Here is a 20,687-nt window from a genome sequence, read left to right on the forward strand (position 1 = left end):
GTTCGGCAGGACAGGCATGGCATGCATGTGAAGAAACAACTGCGCGAGGCACCAGGCACACTCCCTCACAAATGCCTCAAGCTATACCTCCCCAACCACGGGCCTGTCCGCTCGAGGCTTGTTTGCAGTTGCATCCCCTGCGGGCACCGCCCCAGGCCCCACCCACCTGCGCGCCCCACAACGCCCTGTCTCCGAACATACCGACACAAGCAGCGATTAACCGTTAAAGAGGGGAACTCCAACCCCAACCCGTGAATATCGCATCCCATCACTCAAGTAATCGATCCCTCCGCTCAGTTCACAGCGCCACCCTCGGTTATATGCAGGTGGTCATCTCGCTTCCGCACCCCAGCAGCCCTACCTAATCCGTCAGTCCGCAGGCGAGTCCGTGACGAGTCATTCCCCCCCGGAATTTAAGTTTCCGTCGCACCTCGTGGCTCACTAGCGCATCCCTTTTAGTCAGTGTCAATGTCAAGTTGTCAACTGTGTCGCGAGCAGGCTGGCAAAAACCCTGGTTCTGGTCGGAAATTAGCGGTCCTGTAACAATCATTGAATTAAGGGGGGTCACGGCTAAATCCTGCTGGACTGGGGCACTCGGGGCCCTGGCCAATGAGTGGCCGTGTGTAAACCCGTTCCTGGCTGGGAGATCAGCGGGCTACCACATGTTGGATGGATGTTATGGATATTTGGTTCATGAGTACGAGGTGTGGGTTGATGTTGGATGAGAGGGGGTGGATGGGTTGGGATGGATGGGTTGGAGTGGAATGGAATGCGAGTGGCAGTGCAGACTACAGGGCTGGGTATATAAATGCCCTCCGGCGTTCTGGGGGTTGATGTTGGTGTTGAGAGATTGTGGATTGTGAGTATCGGCTGCGAGGATCATCACAATGCGATTCCCAGTGGCGAGTCTTCTGCTTTCTTCGGCTCTCTGGGGGAGAGTCGCCCTGGGGCTGTCTGCTGCTGAATGGCGCTCTCAGTCTATCTATTTTCTCCTGACGGATCGGTTTGGTCGCACGGATAACTCGACCACGGCGACGTGTGATGCTGTGGAGGGGGTATGTTGTGTTTTTTTCTTTTCTATTACCCTGCTCTCGTGCCAGGAGGCCTATGTAGGCCTTCTAGGAAGACCTTAGCGCGGGGGGGGGACTCTTTTTTCCCTCAGTGGTCTTCCATTGTCGCCCTGGGTTCATGTACTAACATGTCCAGGTGTATTGTGGTGGAAGCTGGCAGGGCATTATCAACCATGTAAGCATTCATTCCTTTCGTTTGTTGGTGCAGGTGGTACTAATCGTGTTTCCCAGCTGGACTATATCCAGGGCATGGGTTTCACGGCCATCTGGATCTCGCCCATAACAGAGCAACTTTCCCAAGACACCTCCGACGGCGAGGCCTACCATGGCTACTGGCAGCAGAATATGTATTCCCCCCTCTCCGTTATTTATTTTATCGAAACCTAATGAACCCAGCTACTCGGTCAACTCCAACTTCGGCACAGCCGACGACCTCAAAGCCCTCTCCGCGGCCCTGCACGACCGCGGGATGTATCTCATGGTCGACGTTGTTCCAAACCACATGGTAACCCTCACCCCATTTCAGTGACACCACACTCTACTACCAAAATAAACAAACTAACAAAATATTGAAACAAGGGCTACGCCGGTGATGGCGACGATGTCGACTACAGCGTCTTCGACCCCTTCAACTCCTCCTCCTACTTCCACCCCTACTGCCTCATCACCGATTATAATGACATCGAAATGGCCCAGGACTGTTGGGAAGGCGACACGATCGTCTCCCTTCCCGATCTGAATACCACGGAGACAGCCGTGCGGACGATCTGGTATGATTGGGTGGCGGATCTGGTGGCTAATTATTCCAGTACGAATCCTCCTAGTTCTCACTGATGGATAGATAGGAGCTAACATGTCCAGTTGATGGCCTCCGCATTGATAGTGTTCTTGAGGTCGAGCCCTCCTTCTTCCCCGGGTATGTCGACGCGGCGGGAGTATACTGCGTCGGGGAGGTTGATGATGGCGATCCGGCTCTGGTTTGTCCGTATCAGGAGTATGTGGATGGGGTGTTGAATTATCCTATGTACGATTTTTCCTCCCCTACGCTTCTATCCTAGACTGCCAACCTCAGCCCTAGATATGGATACACATACTAACATAACAACCCAGTTACTGGAAACTCCTCTACGCCTTCGAATCCACTAGCGGCAGCATCGCTAACCTCTACGACATGATCAACTCCGTTGCGAGCGACTGCTCCGACCCAACCTTGCTGGGTAACTTTGCTGAAAACCACGATAATCCTCGTTTTGCATAGTACATTGCCCCTTCTCCATGCCACATTTTTCCACCGCTCCAATTCACTCACAATTAACCTATTCATATAGCTACACATCCGACTATTCCCAAGCCAAAAACGTCCTCAGCTACATCTTCTTTTCGGACGGGATCCCCATCGTCTACGCGGGCGAAGAACAGCACTATTCGGGCGGCGACGTGCCCCGTAACCGCGAAGCCACCTGGCTGTCGGGGTACGACACCTCCGCGGAGCTGTACGAGTGGATTGCTACCACGAATGCGATTAGGAAGATTGCTGTAGAGATGGATAGTGCGTATATAACTTATCAGGTACTTTCCTTTCTTCTTTCCTTCATTTATGCCCATATCCGTATACAGGATATACTTGATATCCAGTTCCATCATCATTGACACCCCCCCCCACCAAAATAACAAAAACAACGGAGCTAACAAAAACGATGAAACAGAACGACCCAATCTACAAAGACACCACGACCCTCGGGATGCGCAAAGGCCCCTCAGGACACCAACTCATCACCGTGCTCTCCAACAAAGGCGCCGACGGGGCAAGCTACACCCTAACCCTCAGCGGCAGCGGGTATACCTCTGGCACAGTCCTGATCGAAGCGTACTCCTGTGTCGAGGTGACCGTCGACTCGAACGGCGATATCCCTGTCGCCATGGCTTCCGGCTTGCCTAGAGTGTTCTTGCCAGCAGCGGATGTGCAGGGGAGTGGACTTTGCGGTACCACTACCACTACCACCAGCACCTCATCCTCTTCTTCAGCTACTGCTACATCCACATCCACCACCGTCACTAGTGCAACAGCAACCTGTACCGCAACAACAAGTACCGTCCCCATAACCTTTGAAGAAATCGTCACAACCACCTACGGCGAAGAAATTTACCTCTCGGGCTCGATCTCCCAACTCGGAGACTGGGACACCAGCAACGCGGTCAAACTATCTGCTACCGATTATACGGCCAGTGATCCGGAGTGGTATGTCACGGTGGATTTGCCGGCCGGGGTGAACTTTGAATATAAGTTTATTAAGGTGGGGACAGATGGAGACGTTTCCTGGGAGAGTGATCCAAATAGGGAATTTAGTGTTCCGGATTGTGGGAGTGGGAGTGAGGTGGTTGTTGATACGTGGAGGTAAACTATTTTGTCATTGTTTTTTTTTTGTGTGTACGGCGTTTAATATGGGAGATTGGTGTTGGCATATTAGGTTTATTGGTCATTTAGGAAATTTGATCAAAGGATTGGCTTTTATAGCTGTTGTTTGTAAGGTGTTGGTGCTCGCGCCACACGCAAAGGTCAAAGGCCTTGGTCGGAAGAGTAACTGGTAACCACTCTATTCAACTACAGAATACACCCGTGAAGCAGACCAAGGAAGTTGTAGGATGTAGGATGTAGAATGTAGAATGTAGATTGTAGGTTGGAAAGCGAGTGAGTCGGACTCATTACATCAACCCCCATCAACGCTCATCTCATCTCATTAAATACATATACATACACGACTATCCCCAATGCATCGATATCCAACATCTAACGTCCAACGTCCAATGCTAAACAATCAACAATCAACCTCCTCGACGGACCGATCTATCACCCGCATTCTCGGACTGGATCTCGCTCTTTAGATTTGGAACAGAATGTACTACTATTTTCAACCTCTGTCAACTCAACACAAATATGGAAGAAAGAAAGAACACAAAAGGGTATTTATTGGTAAAGTAATGAAAAGGTGGGGGTGAGGTGATGTCAAATGGAATGATTAACCTCGAGAATCTCACTCTCACTCTCGTTTTCGCTCTCGCTCATCACGAATGAGAAAGAGAAAGAGGAAGAGAAAGGGAATGGGAATGGGAAAGGGAATGAGAATCAAGTGAAGTGAAGTAAAGTAAAGTAAAGCCATTGCATCGGCATCGGCATCGTAACAGAAGATCACCTGCTCTTCTGCTTTTTTGTTTGTTCTTTGTTCATGAAGTAAAGTAAAGGTTGAAGTAGAGTCCCGTGGCAGGGAGTTGGTGGAATGAATGGTATACGGGTAGGTGAGGGATGTAGGTAGTAAGATTGGCTGTTTAGAACTGCCCATAGTCATAGCCATGATCCGGACGATACGGCTGCACGGGCGAGAAGGTTCTCGCCTGGGGAGAGGAGCTCTGAGCCGGGGATTGCGTCTCGCTGGGTTGTTGCAGTTGGTCGTGCGACGCCGCGGTGGGTGTAGCGGGTGAGACAGCCGAAGGAGTGAATGCTATGTAGCTTGTAGGTGTAGATGTAGATGTAGATGTGGGTGGTTGTGGTTGTGGAGTGTCTTCCGCGTCGGCGGGGCTGGAGAAGGGATCTTCTGCTGGAGTGGCAGGCGATTCATGTTCTTGCTCTTGCTCTGCAGGTGGAGATACAGGCGATCTGATGAAAGGGTTGAAGGCGATGTAGCTGGTGTTTGTCTCGGCTGGCGAGATGGGGTGGAGAGAGAGTGAGAGTGGTCTTGTTGGGTCTGGTTGTTCCGAGTCGTGGTGATCGGGTTCAGTTGATGGCAAGATGGCGGACTCCGTGGATGTCCCGTTTGAGGGGGTGGGTGCAATATAGGCGTCGTTGGAAGCTTCGTGAGTGATGTCTGAGAAGGGGTTGGTTGAGGTATCTGCGGAGTCGATGGCATATTGTTCATCGTGAGGTTCGATTGATGGTTCATGAGATCGAGGTTCGGTTGCTGATTGAATAGAATGAGGGTCGGTTGATGGTTCATCATCCTTTGATGGTTCGAAGTTCAATTCGGTGAGAGACAAGCGGGAAGTTTCGAAATTAAACGCAAGATAGGCTTCATTTTCTGCTGCTCTCTGTGAGCCAGCGGGAGAAGAAGCTCTTGAGTCGTCGTCAAGGTCGTGGGACTCCTCGTGAGACTCGTCCTGTTGCTCGTTGAATGGCGAAGCAAGGCCGGACGCTTCGTCCGCGATAGCAGAGTTCCTCACTGCAGAATCATCCGCTGGATCGACATGAGACTCGTGCTCATCATCGAGTGATTCATGATCGAATTCTACCGAGAAGGGGGATCGGACCGATGAGTTGGATCCGTCGTGATGTTCGGATCCATGTGAGATGACAGAATTCCTAGCCGTGAAATCTTCAGTGGGATCGACATGAGACTCCTCCTCGTGCTCGTGGTCATGCTCATGCGATGGTGATTCATGACCAAACTCAGCAGAAAATGGGGACGTGGACGGCGGGTTGACGGCAAGGTAACCATTTTCCGCCTGAGACGGCCCAAGAGACAGATACGACTGTCTTGCAGCGTAATCATCTATCAGATCAAGGTGAGAATGGTCATGATCATGTCCGAACTCAGCGGACAAAGCCGACGGGTCGAATGCATGGTAGCCGGTTTCAGCAGTTGTCTCATGAGTAAAAGGAGATTCCATATCAGAAGCGACAGACTCGACCCGTCCGTTGTATTCAGCGTGTTCCTCTCTCGGGGCAGACTCGGCGAACGGCATGGATGAGCTTCCGACCGCAGGGCTGAAAGCGACATAGCCACCTGAATCGCCCGAACCAAGCGGTGACAAGGTCCTCTCCATACTGCTAGAGGCGGGGACAGCAGCTAGTGGAGAACGCATGGCGCCGGTACTGGCCGAGTGATATTCATCCGGTTCAACAGGGTAAGGCAGGCCAGCCGACTGGCTGGGGGAAAGGGTCCGATCAACGCCCTGGTTGAAGTCCAATCCATGATTCAAAGCGCGTGAGTTAGGACCAACAGCCGGACTGTAAGGGCGGAAAGGAGTTCCCGAAGCAAGGCCCTGCGAATTTGGATCAACAGCCGGACTATAAGGACGGAACGGCGTGCTTGAAGCAAGACTATGGTTGTTTTCAAACGGATTGTACCCCTCGGCAGGGCCAGGAGTTCCAGCATAAGGCGTTATATTGTTCATTTCGTACGCAGTATCCGGAACCGGTGTGTAGTTCGAACGCGAGATGGGAGTCTGAGTGCGCGGGGCGGGATCGACTGGACCATATCCTGGGGCCGGTGTGGAGGCGGGAGCATGGTACGCATATGATACTGGAGTCGCACGATCCGGCCCGTATCCTAGCGCGGGCGTGTAGTTTGAACGAGTCATTGGAGTCTGAGTGCGCGGTGCTTGGGGTGCGGGCGACGCGCGATCGACTGGGCCGTATCCTGGAGCTGGTGTGTAGGACATGGGGGTTTGAACGTGCGGTACTTGGGGTGCGGGAGATGCGCGATCGACCGGACCGTATCCCGGGGCCGTTGCGAAGTTCTGTCGCGACATGGGAGTCTGAGAGCGCAGAGCCTGATCCTGAAGCGCGGGGGATGCTCGGTCAACCGGGACAGGACTGAATGCAGCAGCAGGAGCTGGGGTGAATCCTTGTCGCGACACCGGGGTTTGCAAGCGCGGTACTGGACCAGGTGTGGGGGTAAATTCGGAGCGCGACATTGGTGTCTGGGTGCGTGGCATGGATGGAGCCGGCGATGCTCGATCCATTGGACCATTGTATCCATCTGGAGGTTGGTTGTAATTCGGACGCATCCTCGGGGTCTGCGAGCGTGGCATCGGGGCAGGCCCTTGGCTGGGAAGAGGGGGGACTGGTGGCGCTGGGGTACCGTACCGGTCTAATGGGCTGAAGGCCGACACTGCAGTGCTGCCGGATATCGAAGCTGCATCGTCGTATGCCGAGGACTCGGTCATGGTCCGGCTCAGCGGAGGAGGCTTGTCATTGAACGCCGCGACATCCGGCAGAGTAGGCTTATTGTCGCGAGCGGCGGTGCCAGGGCGGGATGAGTACGCAGGCAGTGTAGTTTGTGTTGTGCTGCGCGAGATGGTCGTGACAACCGGTGTCTTGTCATCGTCCATGGCGCCCAAGGCAGGCAGGGTTGGTCTTTTGTCCAGGCCAAAGTTCGGATTGGTGGGCTTTCGGTCTTGTAGAGCCACACCCTTGAACAGGGCCTTGTTGACCTTCTTCCGGACAATTCGAGTGAGTCGCGTATTGATCTTGCGCTTGCAGTATGCCTTCAACGAGCCATCCTCTGAGGGGATGTGGTGGAACAGGAAGATCAGGTACAACACGACCGCCAGGAACAGCTTCAGCATGGACAAGACCCAGATGACCAGCGTGAACAGCATGCCGGCTAGGACCACGACTCGCTCGGTGTTGTCTTCGGCCAGGATTTTCAAATTGTTAAAGAACTGTGACACGCCTGATCCGCTGGTGTCGGTGGTATCCTTTCCACCCGGAAGTAGGTCCAACTGCATCACGGAGTACAGGGTGATGGCGTTGACAACCTGTCGCGGTCCGTCGGCAAAGATGATGCTCATCCAGGCTAGGCGCGTCAGCAGAACCCCAGACAAAGGAACAGAAGACTCACATTCAAACGAAAAGTACGCAAAGAGCGCGATATACTCAGCGCCTTTTTTACTCTTCGTCAACTCCGCAAAGACCAGAAACCGTCTCCATCCGCGGCCGCGGCTGCCCATGCGAATACTTTGGATGCGCACCGCAAGGGAATCGAGGTAGCTTTTCGCGATGCTGCCGGAGCGCATGGCCCGAATGGCGCGCAGCCAGCGGTAGAATAGAAGCGCGAAGGAGATGATGATACAGACGGCAAAGATCCATCGCGAGATTGAAAAAGGGATCGCAGGCTCAATCTGACCCTCCCATCGGGCATAGATGAGCAGGTTGACGGCCGTGAACGTGTCGACGCCATAGACGGCCACGGAGATAATCAGGAAGACATAGACCAGGAAGTAAGAGAACGGAGCGAAGCAGGACTCGGATTTGAAGTCGTCGAGATTCTAAGCGTCGAGTCGGTCAGTACGTTGAAAGAACACAATCGATCAACGGCGCTTACAATATAATCCCATTGTTCTTCCAACGCGACGGGCCCTTTCTCCCTATCTCCGCCGCAGCAGGGCATGTTGGATGATCCAGACCTGCAGGAGGATGGCGATTTGGGTGGGCGAAAAGAGCGAATCTTCGTCGGACCAGCCGGGCGAAGTTACGTCGCAAATGCGATTTAAAGAGCGGACGGAACTCGGGAGGGAATCGGATGCTTTTGTACGAGAGTGCACGGTCGAGCGACAAGGAGTGTAAGAGTGGCCGGCGGCTAGCAAAATCAATCGCGCATAACCGCTAAGAGTCGCTTGGGGTAAAGTCCAAGGGACGGCCTGTCAATCATCGCGGATCCATGTGGAATGGCCATTGAACTTGTCTCAGAAATGAAGATGATGACGCTCGGGGGGGCGACGCGGGCGGCAAGTCTCGGTGGGTTGGGACGTGCCAAGATAGGGGAAGGAGCCTGGCGCGTGCTGCTGCAGTGTTCCGATCGTAGTCGCAGGAAGACGAGCAGATTGCAGACAGACTGATCAGGCACCGGCTTTGTACCAGCTGCAAGGAGGGACAATGGTCGGGGGTGGTTCAAGCCCAAGGATTGTGCGGTCGAACGGAGGCCGACGGTTGACGCGAGCAACAAAAGCGAGCGCTCCAAAGAGGGACCGACGGATTATTATTGTATGAGGATTGAAGAGGGGCTGCATGGAAGAATGTGGATCGGACGATGGAATGGGGGTGGCCCATGGTTGTAGGCGAAGGTGAAACACGACGGCATGGGGGGGGATTGAAATGATGCGGCGCTTGGAGACGAACTACTGGCCACTATTGAGCTGTTGGCCGGATCAATTTCCGAATCAATCAGCCGGAGGGGACACGGGGGGAACCGACTCACTCGGCAGCCAGTCAGGCATCGTGCCACAATCCGCCGTTCCTGGAGCCTTGACCAGCCGAAGATTGATTGTTTGACTGTTTGATTGCTGCTGTTGGCTGGTGGACCGTGGAGCGCCGTTATCTCCGCCCGTCCTTGCAAAACCGCAAACAAGGGTTGCCAAGTCGTGAACCCCCATCCGTCCCCACATCCCTCCTCCATCATGAGAGTTCGACGATGATCCTTTGCCCTTTCCCTTCCCCTCGCCCTCTCTCTCCCTCGCAAGCACTCGCAAGCACTTCCCCATCTGCTTCCAACGGTCTCCTTCCCCTCCCATCCTCCCGTCCACTACGACCTTCCTGCATGCCTCCTGGGCGTGATGGGGGTCCAGTCGTTACAGCGTGTCTTGACAGATGACGAATGACGGCTGAGAGTTCAAGCTGAGATGTCTGGATGAGATGGACGAACAAAAGCAGTTCCACAGATCGGTCGGTCGTCGGTTGTCGGTCAACTGGGATGGCACCGGGCCAGCTTCGAGGAATCTTGACGAGCACTGAGTGTACCTTTCGCACGGGACCCCAAGAACGCGCCACGCCCACCCTCAGGCTCGCGAAGATCAAATGACAGATGGATAAAAAAACACGACGCCCGGGCACCACGGAGGGTTTGCACCACACGTCTCGGCGGCCGGACACTGTAACAATCGAACAAAAACAAAGAAACACCATGCGAAAATCACACCGATAAGCTCCGACGCAGAAATTTCGCCCAAGAACTCCATCAATCCAGAGTTACAATGGAGGTAGACCAGCTCCTGTAGGAAACCGGAGAGTGGTGCATTAATGGTTGCCGCCCCTGTGACGAGACGTGAAGCCAGCTTCGGATAACTCGATGCGGAGCCTTCGGACCTCTTCGTCCAGCTCAGCCGTCCGGCGGGCCCACCGGATGTGTTCCTTCATGTGCTCCCTCTTCGTCTCATCATGGGTCTCGCGCAGCTTTTCGATGTGCTTACGGTAAGCCTGAACCTGCTCATCGGGACTAGGGGTCGTTTCCTTGAGCTTGCTGAGCTGCTTCCGGAGTTCCTCGATTTCGGTCTGCTGCTCGGACACCTTCACCCTACTCTGCTCTAGGGCGGTCGTGATCGAGCCCACGTCGCCGGTACGACGCTTGGGGATCTCTTGGCCGTCCCTCGAATGCTCCCACTTGGCCAGACGATGCTCGAGGACCTCATTGACCCTCTGTGAGTCAACCGCTTGCGAGTGCTTTCGTTGCGCGTCCCTCATAGCTATGCCGACCTTTTTTTGGAGCTCTTCGATCTCCTTCTCAAGGGCCAAGATCCGGCCCGGCGCCTCGCCGGCGGGCATACCTCCTTGTTCGCTAGCCAGTTCACAGGCGCGCTTCAGTTCGGCGTTGGATGAACGAAGAGCTGTTTCGGTCTCCTTAGCCCGAACCTGGGACTCCTCGGCATCCTTCGCCATGCTCTCCATTACCTTCTGGGTCGACCCAAGCTCGCTCTGCAGAGAGAGGACCTGCCCGAGGGCGGCATCGCGCTCTTGATGGGCTGCTGCTAAAGAACTTTCCACCCGCTGCGACAGTTCGTCCTTCGCGGTCTGAAGATCCAGGAACTCCATGACCAGCTGCTGATTCTGAGCAAGAAGGCCATTGTTGTAGTCCACGAGGGCGTCGATGTCGAACGCTGCGGCAGCCGTGCACTTGGCGGTCAGTTCCTGGTTCTGGGCAGTGAGGAGTTCGTTCTGGGCCATGATAGCGTCGGTGTCCATTAAGGGGCGAGCCTCTGCGGCAGCCAGGGACTCGGCGGCAAGTTTCAAGTTCTGGGCAGAGAGGGCTCTATTTTCGGCCATGATGGCTTCGGCATCGAACATGGGGCGGTCTTCTGCGGCAGCCTTGCACTCGGCGGTCAGTTTCTGGTTCTGGGCCAGGAGGTATTCGTTCTCGGCCATGATGGCTTCGGTGTCCATGAAGGGGCGGTCCTCTGTCGCAGCCAGGGACTCCGCAATCAGATGCTCATTTTCAGCACGCAGGGCTTTGACCTCAGCCATAATGGCTTCGGTATCGATTGTAGGGCAGGTCTCTGCGACAGCCGGGCTTTCGGCCTCCAGTTTCTGGTTTTCAGCAGCCAGTCTCTGGTTCTCGGCAGCCAGCCTCTGGCTCTCAGCAAGAAGGGCATCATTATCGGCCATACTGGCTTCGGTATCGATGGTAAAGTTGGCCTCTGCAACAGCCTGGCACTCAGCCTCCAGTTTCTGATTCTCGGCGGCCAGTCTCTGGCTCTCAGCACGCAGGGCTTTGTTCTCAGCCATAATAGCTTCGTTATCGCTTGTAGGGCCGGCCTCTGCGACAGCCTGGCACTTGGCGGCCAGTTTCTGGTTCTCGGCAGCCAGTCTCTGGTTTTCGGCAAGGATGGCTTCATTATCGGCCTTACCGGCTTTGGTATTGACTGTAGGGCTGGCCTCTGCGGCAGCCAAGCGTCCCTCGAGGGCAACGAGCTGGTCATTCCGAGCCTGAAGCTCGGCTCTGAGCGAGGAGACCTCACTCAGGGAATGGGCCTGGTGTCTCTTGTGTTCGACCTGGTCTTCCAGCTGGTCTTCTAGCTGGGCTACCCGCTCCTCGAGGGCACTTTCTTTCGATACGGCGTTCTCCTCCACCACCCTCAATCTTCCCCGGGCCACGCTGAGCCGCCCCTCAGCCTCGGCCAGGTCCCTCTGGAGGTTGTTTATGACCACCACATCCTGAGGCCGCATCACCTTGGCCTCGACGCGGCAGGCAGTCAGGCTCTTGACTTGCGCGCAGGCCTCTTCCATTTGTCCCTTGATCTCTTCGATCTGCTGCTTGGCTGCCCTGAGCTCCTCCGTCTTGGCAAATAGGAGCCGGCCCAGAGCCGATGGGATTGCCGTGCTCTGTTGAGGGGGCGTCCCTCGCAGCGGTGTCTCGTCGACGGGCGTGAGTGCTGCTTTTGAGTCTGCCCGAGGCAAAGGGTCGACAACACGCTTCCTGCGAGAAACGACCTCGGCGAGAGCAGCAAACGACCACGCCGCCACAAGGATGAGTGAGACGCAGACAGCCGCGAGAGCCAGGATGGGAAGATGGTCGATCTCACGATCATCGCGGAGCAGGCGGTAACCTTCGTCGATCAGGTCGCGCAGCACCAAGCCGGTCTCCACGCCGTTGCAGCGGACGATCTCCAACCACTGGCGCCACACCCACCGACCTGGAGCAACACCACCCCCATGGGCGTGGACGCAGTACTCCAACATGTCCCACCCCTCCGGCCCAAGCCCGCCGGCGATGCCAGAGACCTGATGCAAGCCGGGAAGCAATAGAGCGAAGTACACGCCAGTCACACAGAGGAAGGTGCCCCAAAGCCGACAAGCCGACATCATCGGGCGATCAGAGGGGAAGCACCAGCAGACGACGGCATAGACGAGTCGACACAGCGGCCAGTCGCAGAACGGAAACTTGGCACCGTCACGGTACATGGCGTACATCTTTCCCGGAGAGCGCGCGGCGGTCACGGACTGGACGAACCAGCGGGCCCCGGACACCACGGCGCGGACGAGCGAGACGAGATGCTTTACTCCGGTGGAGATACAGAAGATGACCTCTTGCCACAAGACACCCAGGAAGGTGAGCAAAATCATCGCCGCAAACACCCCCGCGGCCCCTGCAGTGAGGTCGAGATGGCCCAGCAGGTCAACAACCGAGTGGAACTCGGGCTCCAGCACCTCCCCGTACAGAAACAACTGTTCAGCGGAAGTCGACATTTTCGACGAACAGAAGACACGACCAGACTAGACGGGACAGATTGTACACAGGAGAAGAGCAGGTTTCGATGAGGTTTAACGACCAGTGGTCGACGATGTGAACGAAGTTGAGAAGGGATGTTTGGGGAACGAGATAGCTTTGGGACGATGGCTTTCTTGAAGTACAAGAAGAACATGCAGCAACGCTGAAGTGAAGAAACAGAAGAAGAGAAGAAGAGAAGAAGAGAAGAAGAGAAGAAGAGGGAGCGAGAGAGATGGGAGAGAGGGAGAGAAGGAGAGAGGGAGAGAGGGAGAGAGGGAGAGAGGGAGAGAGGCGGGGGAGGACGAAACAACAATGAAGAGCGACAGTGAATGCCCTCAGGCTGCCATTTCGCTACTCTGCCACAAAGGACAGAAGGGAAGACTGGCAGAATCAACCCGGCGGTCCCCCCGCCCCCGAGAGCCAGCTGGATGGGTGTTTGACGGCATATCAGAAAGGCTAACATTTTATATGCAAATCTGTGATGCCGACAAAACTGACATGTCCTTCCCCGGATTCCCTCCCCTTAGCGCGTCTATCAAACCAAAGTATCCCCCAGTCACTTCGCCAGGCAGCAAGTACTGTACCGTGGTCCTGGCAAATTAGCTATACTTCACTACTCGGCTCTTCACATCTGCCTGGATCACGCCATCGGCCATACTCAGCGGTCGGTGATCTGCCTACAGCGGTGTTTGTCGTGTGCCTAGGTATCTAGCTCCCCATGGCGCAACTGTATGGCCTGTTTCGCTTCCTCGGGCAGAGGAGGTCAATAGACCGGTCTTAACTGTAGACTTATTTGATTATCAGAGGTAGGGTCTCTGGCTGACGAAAGCTGATTGAGGCAGCCGAGTTGAAGCTATCTCGAGGTCTAGGAACGCAGGTACAGTAGTAGCGAAGATGGCAACACTCCCGGGCTTTTTGCTGATCATCTTCATCCTCCCCATCTACATGTTCCCCAGAAATGGTTTGGAAGTAACTGTGGTTGGGTGCAGTGGTGTAGCTCTTCTCCAGGCCTTTATTATGTAATCCGTTTTGCCTTTGTCACGATCTCTGTCTTTTTCCGCTGTGTCCTGCTCCTAGATCATGGCTTCATTTTTATCCACTGCCATGTGGTGCTTTTTGTCGATTCGAGTCTCCTTTTTCTGAATCTTCACACACATGTGCCATGCTGTATGTAGCCGGAATATATATCTCCACAAGCCACCTTCTCAGTGCCAGACAAAGGATGTTATATGGGAGAAAGAGCAGCACTCTACCAGCCGCAGCTCCAGTTCGAGTCTGCATTTTTAAATCGTACTGCCAATCCCTTTCTTCGCAGAGGTTGCTTCTCGGCTCCATGCTGCAGTGGTGGTGGTGGTGGTGGTCGACGTATAGATGCACGCCAAGCATTCTGACTCAGGCATTACGTGAGCCCCTCCGCCACGAGTTCTGATTGGGGAACGAGGTGCAGAAAACGCCCCCAATCTGATACTCCGGAATCCTCCGAGCCTCCGTTCCCAGCGCTGGGATGAGAAGATGAGAAATTTCCCTCATCCTCTTGTAGATAGATAGATGCTCAGCACCTCTCGACGGGAGTACGAGTACGAGGCCAGCCCCCCGGAAAGAACGACTCCGTGTTACCTGCCCCTATCCAGGTGACAGGGACAAGACTCCTGAATATCCTCACACGTTTAATAATAACAATAACCCACCTCCCGCGTCCCCACCGGGCGGGAAAGAGGGAAGCCGCGCGGTGAGAGAGGGCGCGTCGTACGTCACCGAGGATTATTGTTATTTGCTTGCGGCGGCGCGACCGTCGGCGACCAGCCAGTATTGAGCCACTAGTACCCTCTGGCGTCCCCCTCCCCCAATCCAGCCTAGCCCTCTCGCTCCTTCAAATATGTCCCTGTCGTAGCCTCCGGGCCTCCTCTTGTCTTCCCTCTCTCCAGTCCATCCTTCGGTGATGGCGATATCCTCTGCCACTCGCATCCTGGCCGCCCGGCCTCTCGTCCTTGGCTTAGCAAAACTTCTCGTCCTCACCTTCGCCAACCTCCCCGTCATCGCCGCCGCCCCGACCTTCCTCTCCCAGCATACCCCCAACCCCCCCGAATCCCCCGGCGACCCCAGTCTATGGCTCTATCTCGGTGTCGCCGCCGCTCTCGTCCTGAGCGGCGGTGCCTTTGCGGGCTTGACCATTGCCTTGATGGGACAGGTATTCTTCTCCCCCCCCGGCGACCGCACACCTCCTTGCCGCGATGCGGTGCTGAGTTGAGCTGAGCTGACTCTGGCTTGTCTGTGCTCTCTCTCTAGGATGAGGTCTACCTCCAGGTCATCCAGACCTCCGGTGAAGGCGCCGAGCGCAAGAACGCCGCGAGTGTGTTGAAATTGCTGCAGCGGGGGAAACACTGGGTCCTCGTCACCTTGCTTCTGAGCAACGTGATCACCAACGAAACCCTCCCGATTGTGCTGGACCGCTCCCTTGGCGGTGGCTGGCCCGCCGTGCTGGGCAGCACTGTCTTGATTGGTATGGGAAAAATCCCTCTTCTTGGCTCGCCGGATCCTTGCTTACCAGCGCGCCCGACCGTGTCCAGTCATCTTCGGTGAAATCGTCCCCCAGTCGATATGCGTCCGCTACGGCCTGCCCATCGGCGCCTGGATGGCCCCGTGTGTCATGGCCCTGATGTACATCATGTCCCCTGTCGCGTACCCCGTCGCCAAACTGCTCGATTACCTGCTGGGCGAGGACCACGGCACCATCTACAAGAAGGCCGGTCTGAAGACCCTCGTCACCCTGCACAAAACCTTGGGCGAAGCCGGCGAGCAGCTGAACTCCGATGAGGTCACCATCATCAGCGCCGTCTTGGACCTGAAGGACAAGGCGGTCGGTAGCATCATGACCCCCATGGAGGACGTCTTCACCATGTCCGCCGACACCATCCTGGACGAGGACACCATGGATCTCATCCTCTCGCAGGGTTACTCCCGTGTCCCCATCCATGCGCCGGACAACGCCACGAATTTCGTCGGCATGCTGTTGGTGAAGATGCTGATTACCTATGATCCGGAGGATTGCAAGCGGGTGCGGGACTTTGCCCTGGCCACTCTGCCCGAGACTCGCCCCGAGACCAGCTGTCTGGACATCGTCAACTTCTTCCAGGAGGGCAAGTCCCACATGGTGTTGGTCTCGGAGTTCCCGAGTGAGGACCGCGGCGCCCTGGGCGTGGTCACGCTAGAAGATGTGATTGAAGAGCTCATTGGCGAGTATGTATCCGCGATGCCCGGCACGAAGCGACCGCGCTGACAATTCCACAGGGAGATCATTGACGAATCCGATGTGTTCGTGGATGTGCACAAAGCCATCCGCCGCATGGCGCCCGCGCCCAAGTCTCGTGTCCCCAAGGGCCGTATCGTGGAGGAGCCCCCGATGCTCCCGCCGGAGACGGCGCTGATCGAGGTGGATAACGATCCTCCCGCTGCCCCGAACGGCGCCCCGAAGGACAACCGTCGGCTTTCCATCGAAGCGCCTCTGCCCCGGTTCCAGCTCCGTCGGCCTCAGGCGGACAAGGGCTCAGATCCGGCCGACGGCCTATTCACACAACGAGGAACGACCGACGAGATCCGCGAACACCTGAAGCACCTGGGCCCGTCAAACTTGGCCAGCCGCCCGCGTCAGACCCGGTACCAGAACGTGAAGATCAAGCGGAGCGCGTCGCCGTCGCGATCGGGCCAGACCGATCTGGACTCGACGCTTAGCATGTCGGACTCGCAGACTCGACTTGCGGCGGCTGGTTTGCAGGGCGGGATCGGCGCGGGCCTGGTGCAGAGTGGCATGGACGCGCGAGACGGCGTGTACGCCGTGCGGAGCGGCTACGGTACCATCGGGCACAAGCTCCCCGCCGACGCCAGCACGCAGACCAAAGACGGCGCCATCGCGATCCCCGAAGCGGTGCACGAAGAAGCGCTAGACGACTACCCCCGATCCGGCAGCCGCGCCGGCAGCGCCCGCTCCAGCGACTCGCAGTCGGATTTCCTCAAACCCGCCAGCTACCTCCACCGTGGCCCCGCCCGCAGCGGCAGCATCACGGAGCAGATCGTCGACGTCAACGGCATCCGCAAGGTCGTCCTCCACACCACCAGCACCAGCTCCTCCGAGTCCGAACGCCCGGGAACCCGCGAGCGAGCCGAGTTCCCCGTCCGGCAGGAGGGCGAAGTCGTCGATCTGGGACAGAACCACGCCTCCGGATCGAAACGTCGTCGGCGTCGCAAGAAGCGCGGCCACGGCTCCAAGGGCGATATCATGGCCGAGAACGCCCCCCTGCTGTCCCAATGACCTGACCCAATCGATCAATTTCTGCTGGCCAGAGCGACACGACATGTGCCTGTGTGTGTATGTGAGAGATAGCTGTCACCGTCGCTGATTGATGCACATGTATGATCCGCAGAACAGCAGCGGCTTGTTTAATTCTTCTTCTTCTTCTTTTTATTTTTTTGCCGTTTTTCCTATATGCATAGCCCGACATCCCTATCTACCTATCTACCTTCTTACCTCCCTCCCTGGACCGTCTCCAATAGCGCTCCTTGATGCAAAAGCAAAGCAAAGCAAAACAAAACTGTTCCGTACTGTTCGGTTGTTTTGTTATTTGTCTGTTTAAACGTTGATGTACGGTGGATAGACTGGTGTATGTATGTGTACGTGTACGGTAGATGAAATCCGACCGACCGACCGACCGATTGTTTTAAAAATTCGACCGTATCTATCCGAGGTGATACTTTCTACAGAGTACTTGGTAGGCGTAAGTGATGAGCTGCGGGGTGAAGCGGTAGCTCCAGCTCCAGCTCCAGCTCCAGCTCTAAAGTACCTACCTATCTAGCTACATCTCCCTTGCATACGCCGTACTACATCGAGAGATTAGAGTTCTGCACGACCCTGCCTGTTCGTGACTGGGGGATTGTCGTCAGTCACCGACTCTTCTCCTCCCTCCCCTGCCCTCTATCCCCATGGATGCTTTCTCGAGGCTTGGGCTATATAACCTTATAAGGGCAATTCTGTCATCAAAGCATCATTGGTCTAGTGGTAGAATTCATCGTTGCCATCGATGAGGCCCGTGTTCGATTCACGGATGATGCATTTGAATATCACTCTTTTTTTCCCCTTTCGCATCTGGTTTCCGCCTGGTGGATTTTTTAATATTGTTTTTATATTACTTTTTTTTATTGCTTTGTTGTTGTTGGAACAGAACGGAAGGTTTCTTGTTTCTTTCCCTTGCGGGATGCAGATGGTATAGTGTAATAGTATAGTACTAGCGGAGTTGGGGGGGGGGGGGGGGGGGATTAAGTTAGTGGTTGGTTAACTACCGGATCCATGATGTTGATGGTACAGTTGCTAACTACTGTATCCCGGGGGGAAGAGGCGGAGGGGAGGGGAGGGGAGGGGGCGTAAGTTATCATTTTATGTTTTATGTGATGGATGGATGGATGGAATGAACCTCTGCTTCCCCAGTCGGTAATGGATCATCGTATGATGTTAGAGGAATAATAGAGGAGGGAGGGGGTTTCTGATCTATATAGTAAGTATATGTGGTGCATGGATGCAGTATCTCGATATCTACCGTCGATATCTAGTAGTAGTAAGTAAGTATTTCAGTGCCTAGGCAGTAACTAGTTACCTAATAGGTATGTTATGTAGGTAGGTCGCTACCTACTTAGCTAGCTATCTAGCCTACTGTAACTGTAACTGTACCTAGCCTAGCCAACTGAACAAACCAATACGAAACAACATCTATATTCTCCCCCATAATAGCTATACTTTTGTCATACGAAAAGCATGTACATGTTTAGTCGACCACAACTCCAGAAGGAAATGCCAGGGAAACGGAAACAAACAGAACGGAACAGAAGACAGCAGAAGACAGTAGAACACAGCACAACACAACACAACATGGAGAAATTCAATGCCGCGAGAGAGAGAGAAAAGCCAACCAAGCCTGAATGATTCAGATTTCATATACTCATCAATATACGATGCAGAGATAGATACAGACATGACATAACACAACACAGACCCAGGGGTGGTGTGGGGTGGTGTATGCGATGCGATCATTGCAGGAGGGGATCCTGGAAGAGGGAAAGAAACTGGGTTAGCGTTGTTTTTCATGCAGGAGGATGTCATCAAGGGGGAGGGGAGGGGAGGGGAGGGCAGGTGATATCATCAAGGGATGAGAGGAGAGGAGAAGAGAGGGACATACTCTGAAGTGCTTCTGGTGGTTAGCACCGCGGTTAATTCTCGCCGTGAAGCGCTGTTCCTGTCTGATGGCGCGCATCCGCTCCTTGCGTTCCGTGATCTGGACGTCGTGTTTCTGGGAGTCCGTGGTGCCGATCATGCCGGTACCGCCGTTAGCGCGCGAGATGAGGGCGCGGTTGAGGTTGCGGCCGCGGGCCTTGGGCTCATCGGGCTCGATCTCGCCGTTCTCGATGGCGAGCTGGCGGGCAGCGCGCTCATCCGGCGTGGGGTAGTTGTGCAGGTTCTGGCGGAAGTATTTGGCGAGGGAGCGGTGGCCGACGCTCTTTCCGTTGGGGAGGTGCAGCTCGTAGTCGGTGGCGTAGAGGACGGGGGCGCTCTTGCGGTTGTCGTCGAGTTCCTCGTCCTCATCCATGGACGAGGCGTCGGTCTCCCATCCCTCGTCCTCGCCTTCGACCTTCACGCCGCCCTCCGCGGCGGTCTCGCTGCCGGTCGACTCCCAGTCGTCCTCCTCGTCGTAGGTGCTGCGGAAGTCGTAGTACTGGCCGATTTCGACCTGCTCGGCCTCGGACTCGAAGGCGATCATGCAGTGGCCCTTGTCGCGCATGTGGGTGCGGATGCTTTCGGGGGTGTTGCGGATGGAGTGGCAGTAGAGACATTCGCTGTTCTCGTTGATCTTGCGGTAGAGGTAGAAGAGGAGGCCTTCGATGTTGACGAGGTAGTTCTTTTCCGGGATGAACATGCCGTGGGCCTTGTACATGTGCTCGGTGTTTTCTTGGATGTCGGCGCTCTGCTGAGGGCAGAAGAGACAGCGGGAGGGGGAGAAGGCATCGTCAGACATCTCCTCGTCCTTGTCTTCGTCGTCGTCGTCGTCCTCCTCCTCGTCGCCCTCCTCGATGGTGGTGTTCTTCAGCGTGTCGGCGACCTTGGACACGTCGGACTTGTTGATCGGCTCGCCCAGGGAGAAGGTGGAGCTCATGACGGAGGACGAGTCGTCGGCGTTCTCGCGGCTGGCCCGCGCCTCGCGCGCCTTGTGCTTGGAGCTCTTGACGTGGTTCTGGTACGAGTTCTCGCTGTAGAAGGTCTTCTGGCAGGCGACGCAGGTCGTTTCGAAGGACGCCTTGGCGGCGGCCGCCGTGGTGGTGGCCTTGGCGGCGAGCACCTTGTCGTTGAAGGTTTCCTGGGAGACGGGGGGGAGGGAGGCGATCCGACGCTTCATGTTATACAAGCTGGAGGGGTTAGTCCGTGGGCGGTGGTGGGATTGATAAGAGACTTACTGCCAGTCCTGGCGCATGTGCTCGCGCTGCGCATCGCTGCCGCGGAAGGCAACGAGGCAGGTGTTGCAGGTGTAGGGGAGGGAAGACATTTTGCTGGAGAAAAAGAGAAAAAGAGGGAAAGAGGGTATCACGGAGAGAAAATGCGTGGGGGAGTCGGAAGACGAGTGTGTGGTGGAGCGGGGTATGATCGGGATCCAAGGGATCGCACAATCGAAGAAGGGGACGCGGATATCGAGTCGCACGGATGGAAGGGTGCGAGGGAAGGGGAACGGTCGAAAATCCTCACGCAGAAGGAAGTGAGGTGGTGGATGGTGGATGCGATGCTGTGACTCGACTGCCCCTCCGCGCAGAATTGATAATCACCGCCGATAAT

The 20,687-nt window shown here is 55.6% G+C and overlaps 5 protein-coding genes and 1 non-coding gene across 6 annotated transcripts; 3 read left to right on the forward strand and 3 right to left on the reverse strand.

Annotated features, from left to right (window-relative positions):
* Window positions 1-887: 887 nt before the first annotated feature.
* On the forward strand, window positions 888-3,531 carry BO70DRAFT_338905 (putative alpha-amylase; the record flags this gene model as incomplete). Its single annotated transcript, XM_025541225.1, has 9 exons — window positions 888-1,055; window positions 1,207-1,245; window positions 1,302-1,417; window positions 1,467-1,575; window positions 1,650-1,878; window positions 1,932-2,094; window positions 2,181-2,327; window positions 2,399-2,639; window positions 2,777-3,531. The coding sequence occupies 9 exons, from the start codon at window positions 888-890 to the stop codon at window positions 3,467-3,469; spliced, it is 1,905 nt and encodes a 634-aa protein (XP_025398291.1). The 3' UTR covers window positions 3,470-3,531.
* Window positions 3,532-4,394: 863 nt separating this feature from the next.
* BO70DRAFT_294261 (uncharacterized protein) lies at window positions 4,395-8,236 on the reverse strand (the record flags this gene model as incomplete). Its single annotated transcript, XM_025539470.1, has 6 exons — window positions 4,395-5,063; window positions 5,370-6,150; window positions 6,355-6,581; window positions 6,654-7,642; window positions 7,688-8,114; window positions 8,171-8,236. The coding sequence occupies 6 exons, from the start codon at window positions 8,234-8,236 to the stop codon at window positions 4,395-4,397; spliced, it is 3,159 nt and encodes a 1,052-aa protein (XP_025398292.1).
* Window positions 8,237-9,858: 1,622 nt separating this feature from the next.
* BO70DRAFT_294091 (uncharacterized protein) lies at window positions 9,859-12,801 on the reverse strand (the record flags this gene model as incomplete). Its single annotated transcript, XM_025539464.1, has 2 exons — window positions 9,859-10,656; window positions 11,380-12,801. The coding sequence occupies 2 exons, from the start codon at window positions 12,799-12,801 to the stop codon at window positions 9,859-9,861; spliced, it is 2,220 nt and encodes a 739-aa protein (XP_025398293.1).
* A 1,799-nt stretch (window positions 12,802-14,600) lies between these two features.
* On the forward strand, window positions 14,601-17,565 carry BO70DRAFT_317226 (putative DUF21 and CBS domain protein (Mam3)). The gene is made up of 4 exons (XM_025540378.1): window positions 14,601-15,011; window positions 15,110-15,323; window positions 15,391-16,060; window positions 16,112-17,565. The coding sequence occupies exons 1-4, from the start codon at window positions 14,763-14,765 to the stop codon at window positions 17,127-17,129; spliced, it is 2,151 nt and encodes a 716-aa protein (XP_025398294.1). The 5' UTR covers window positions 14,601-14,762; the 3' UTR covers window positions 17,130-17,565.
* A 291-nt stretch (window positions 17,566-17,856) lies between these two features.
* On the forward strand, window positions 17,857-17,927 carry BO70DRAFT_t199. The gene has a single exon. It is a non-coding gene; the product is annotated as a tRNA-Gly (tRNA).
* Window positions 17,928-18,571: 644 nt separating this feature from the next.
* Window positions 18,572-20,649, reverse strand: BO70DRAFT_363229 (putative C2H2 finger domain protein). The gene is made up of 3 exons (XM_025543512.1): window positions 20,315-20,649; window positions 19,045-20,266; window positions 18,572-18,913 (listed from the first exon to the last, which is right to left on the reverse strand). The coding sequence occupies exons 1-3, from the start codon at window positions 20,401-20,403 to the stop codon at window positions 18,896-18,898; spliced, it is 1,329 nt and encodes a 442-aa protein (XP_025398295.1). The 5' UTR covers window positions 20,404-20,649; the 3' UTR covers window positions 18,572-18,895.
* Between the last annotated feature and the right edge of the window lie 38 nt (window positions 20,650-20,687).

The sequence above is a fragment of the Aspergillus heteromorphus genome (genome assembly GCF_003184545.1).
Source record: "Aspergillus heteromorphus CBS 117.55 chromosome Unknown BO70scaffold_17, whole genome shotgun sequence".
Classification (NCBI taxonomy): Eukaryota; Fungi; Ascomycota; class Eurotiomycetes; order Eurotiales; family Aspergillaceae; genus Aspergillus; species Aspergillus heteromorphus.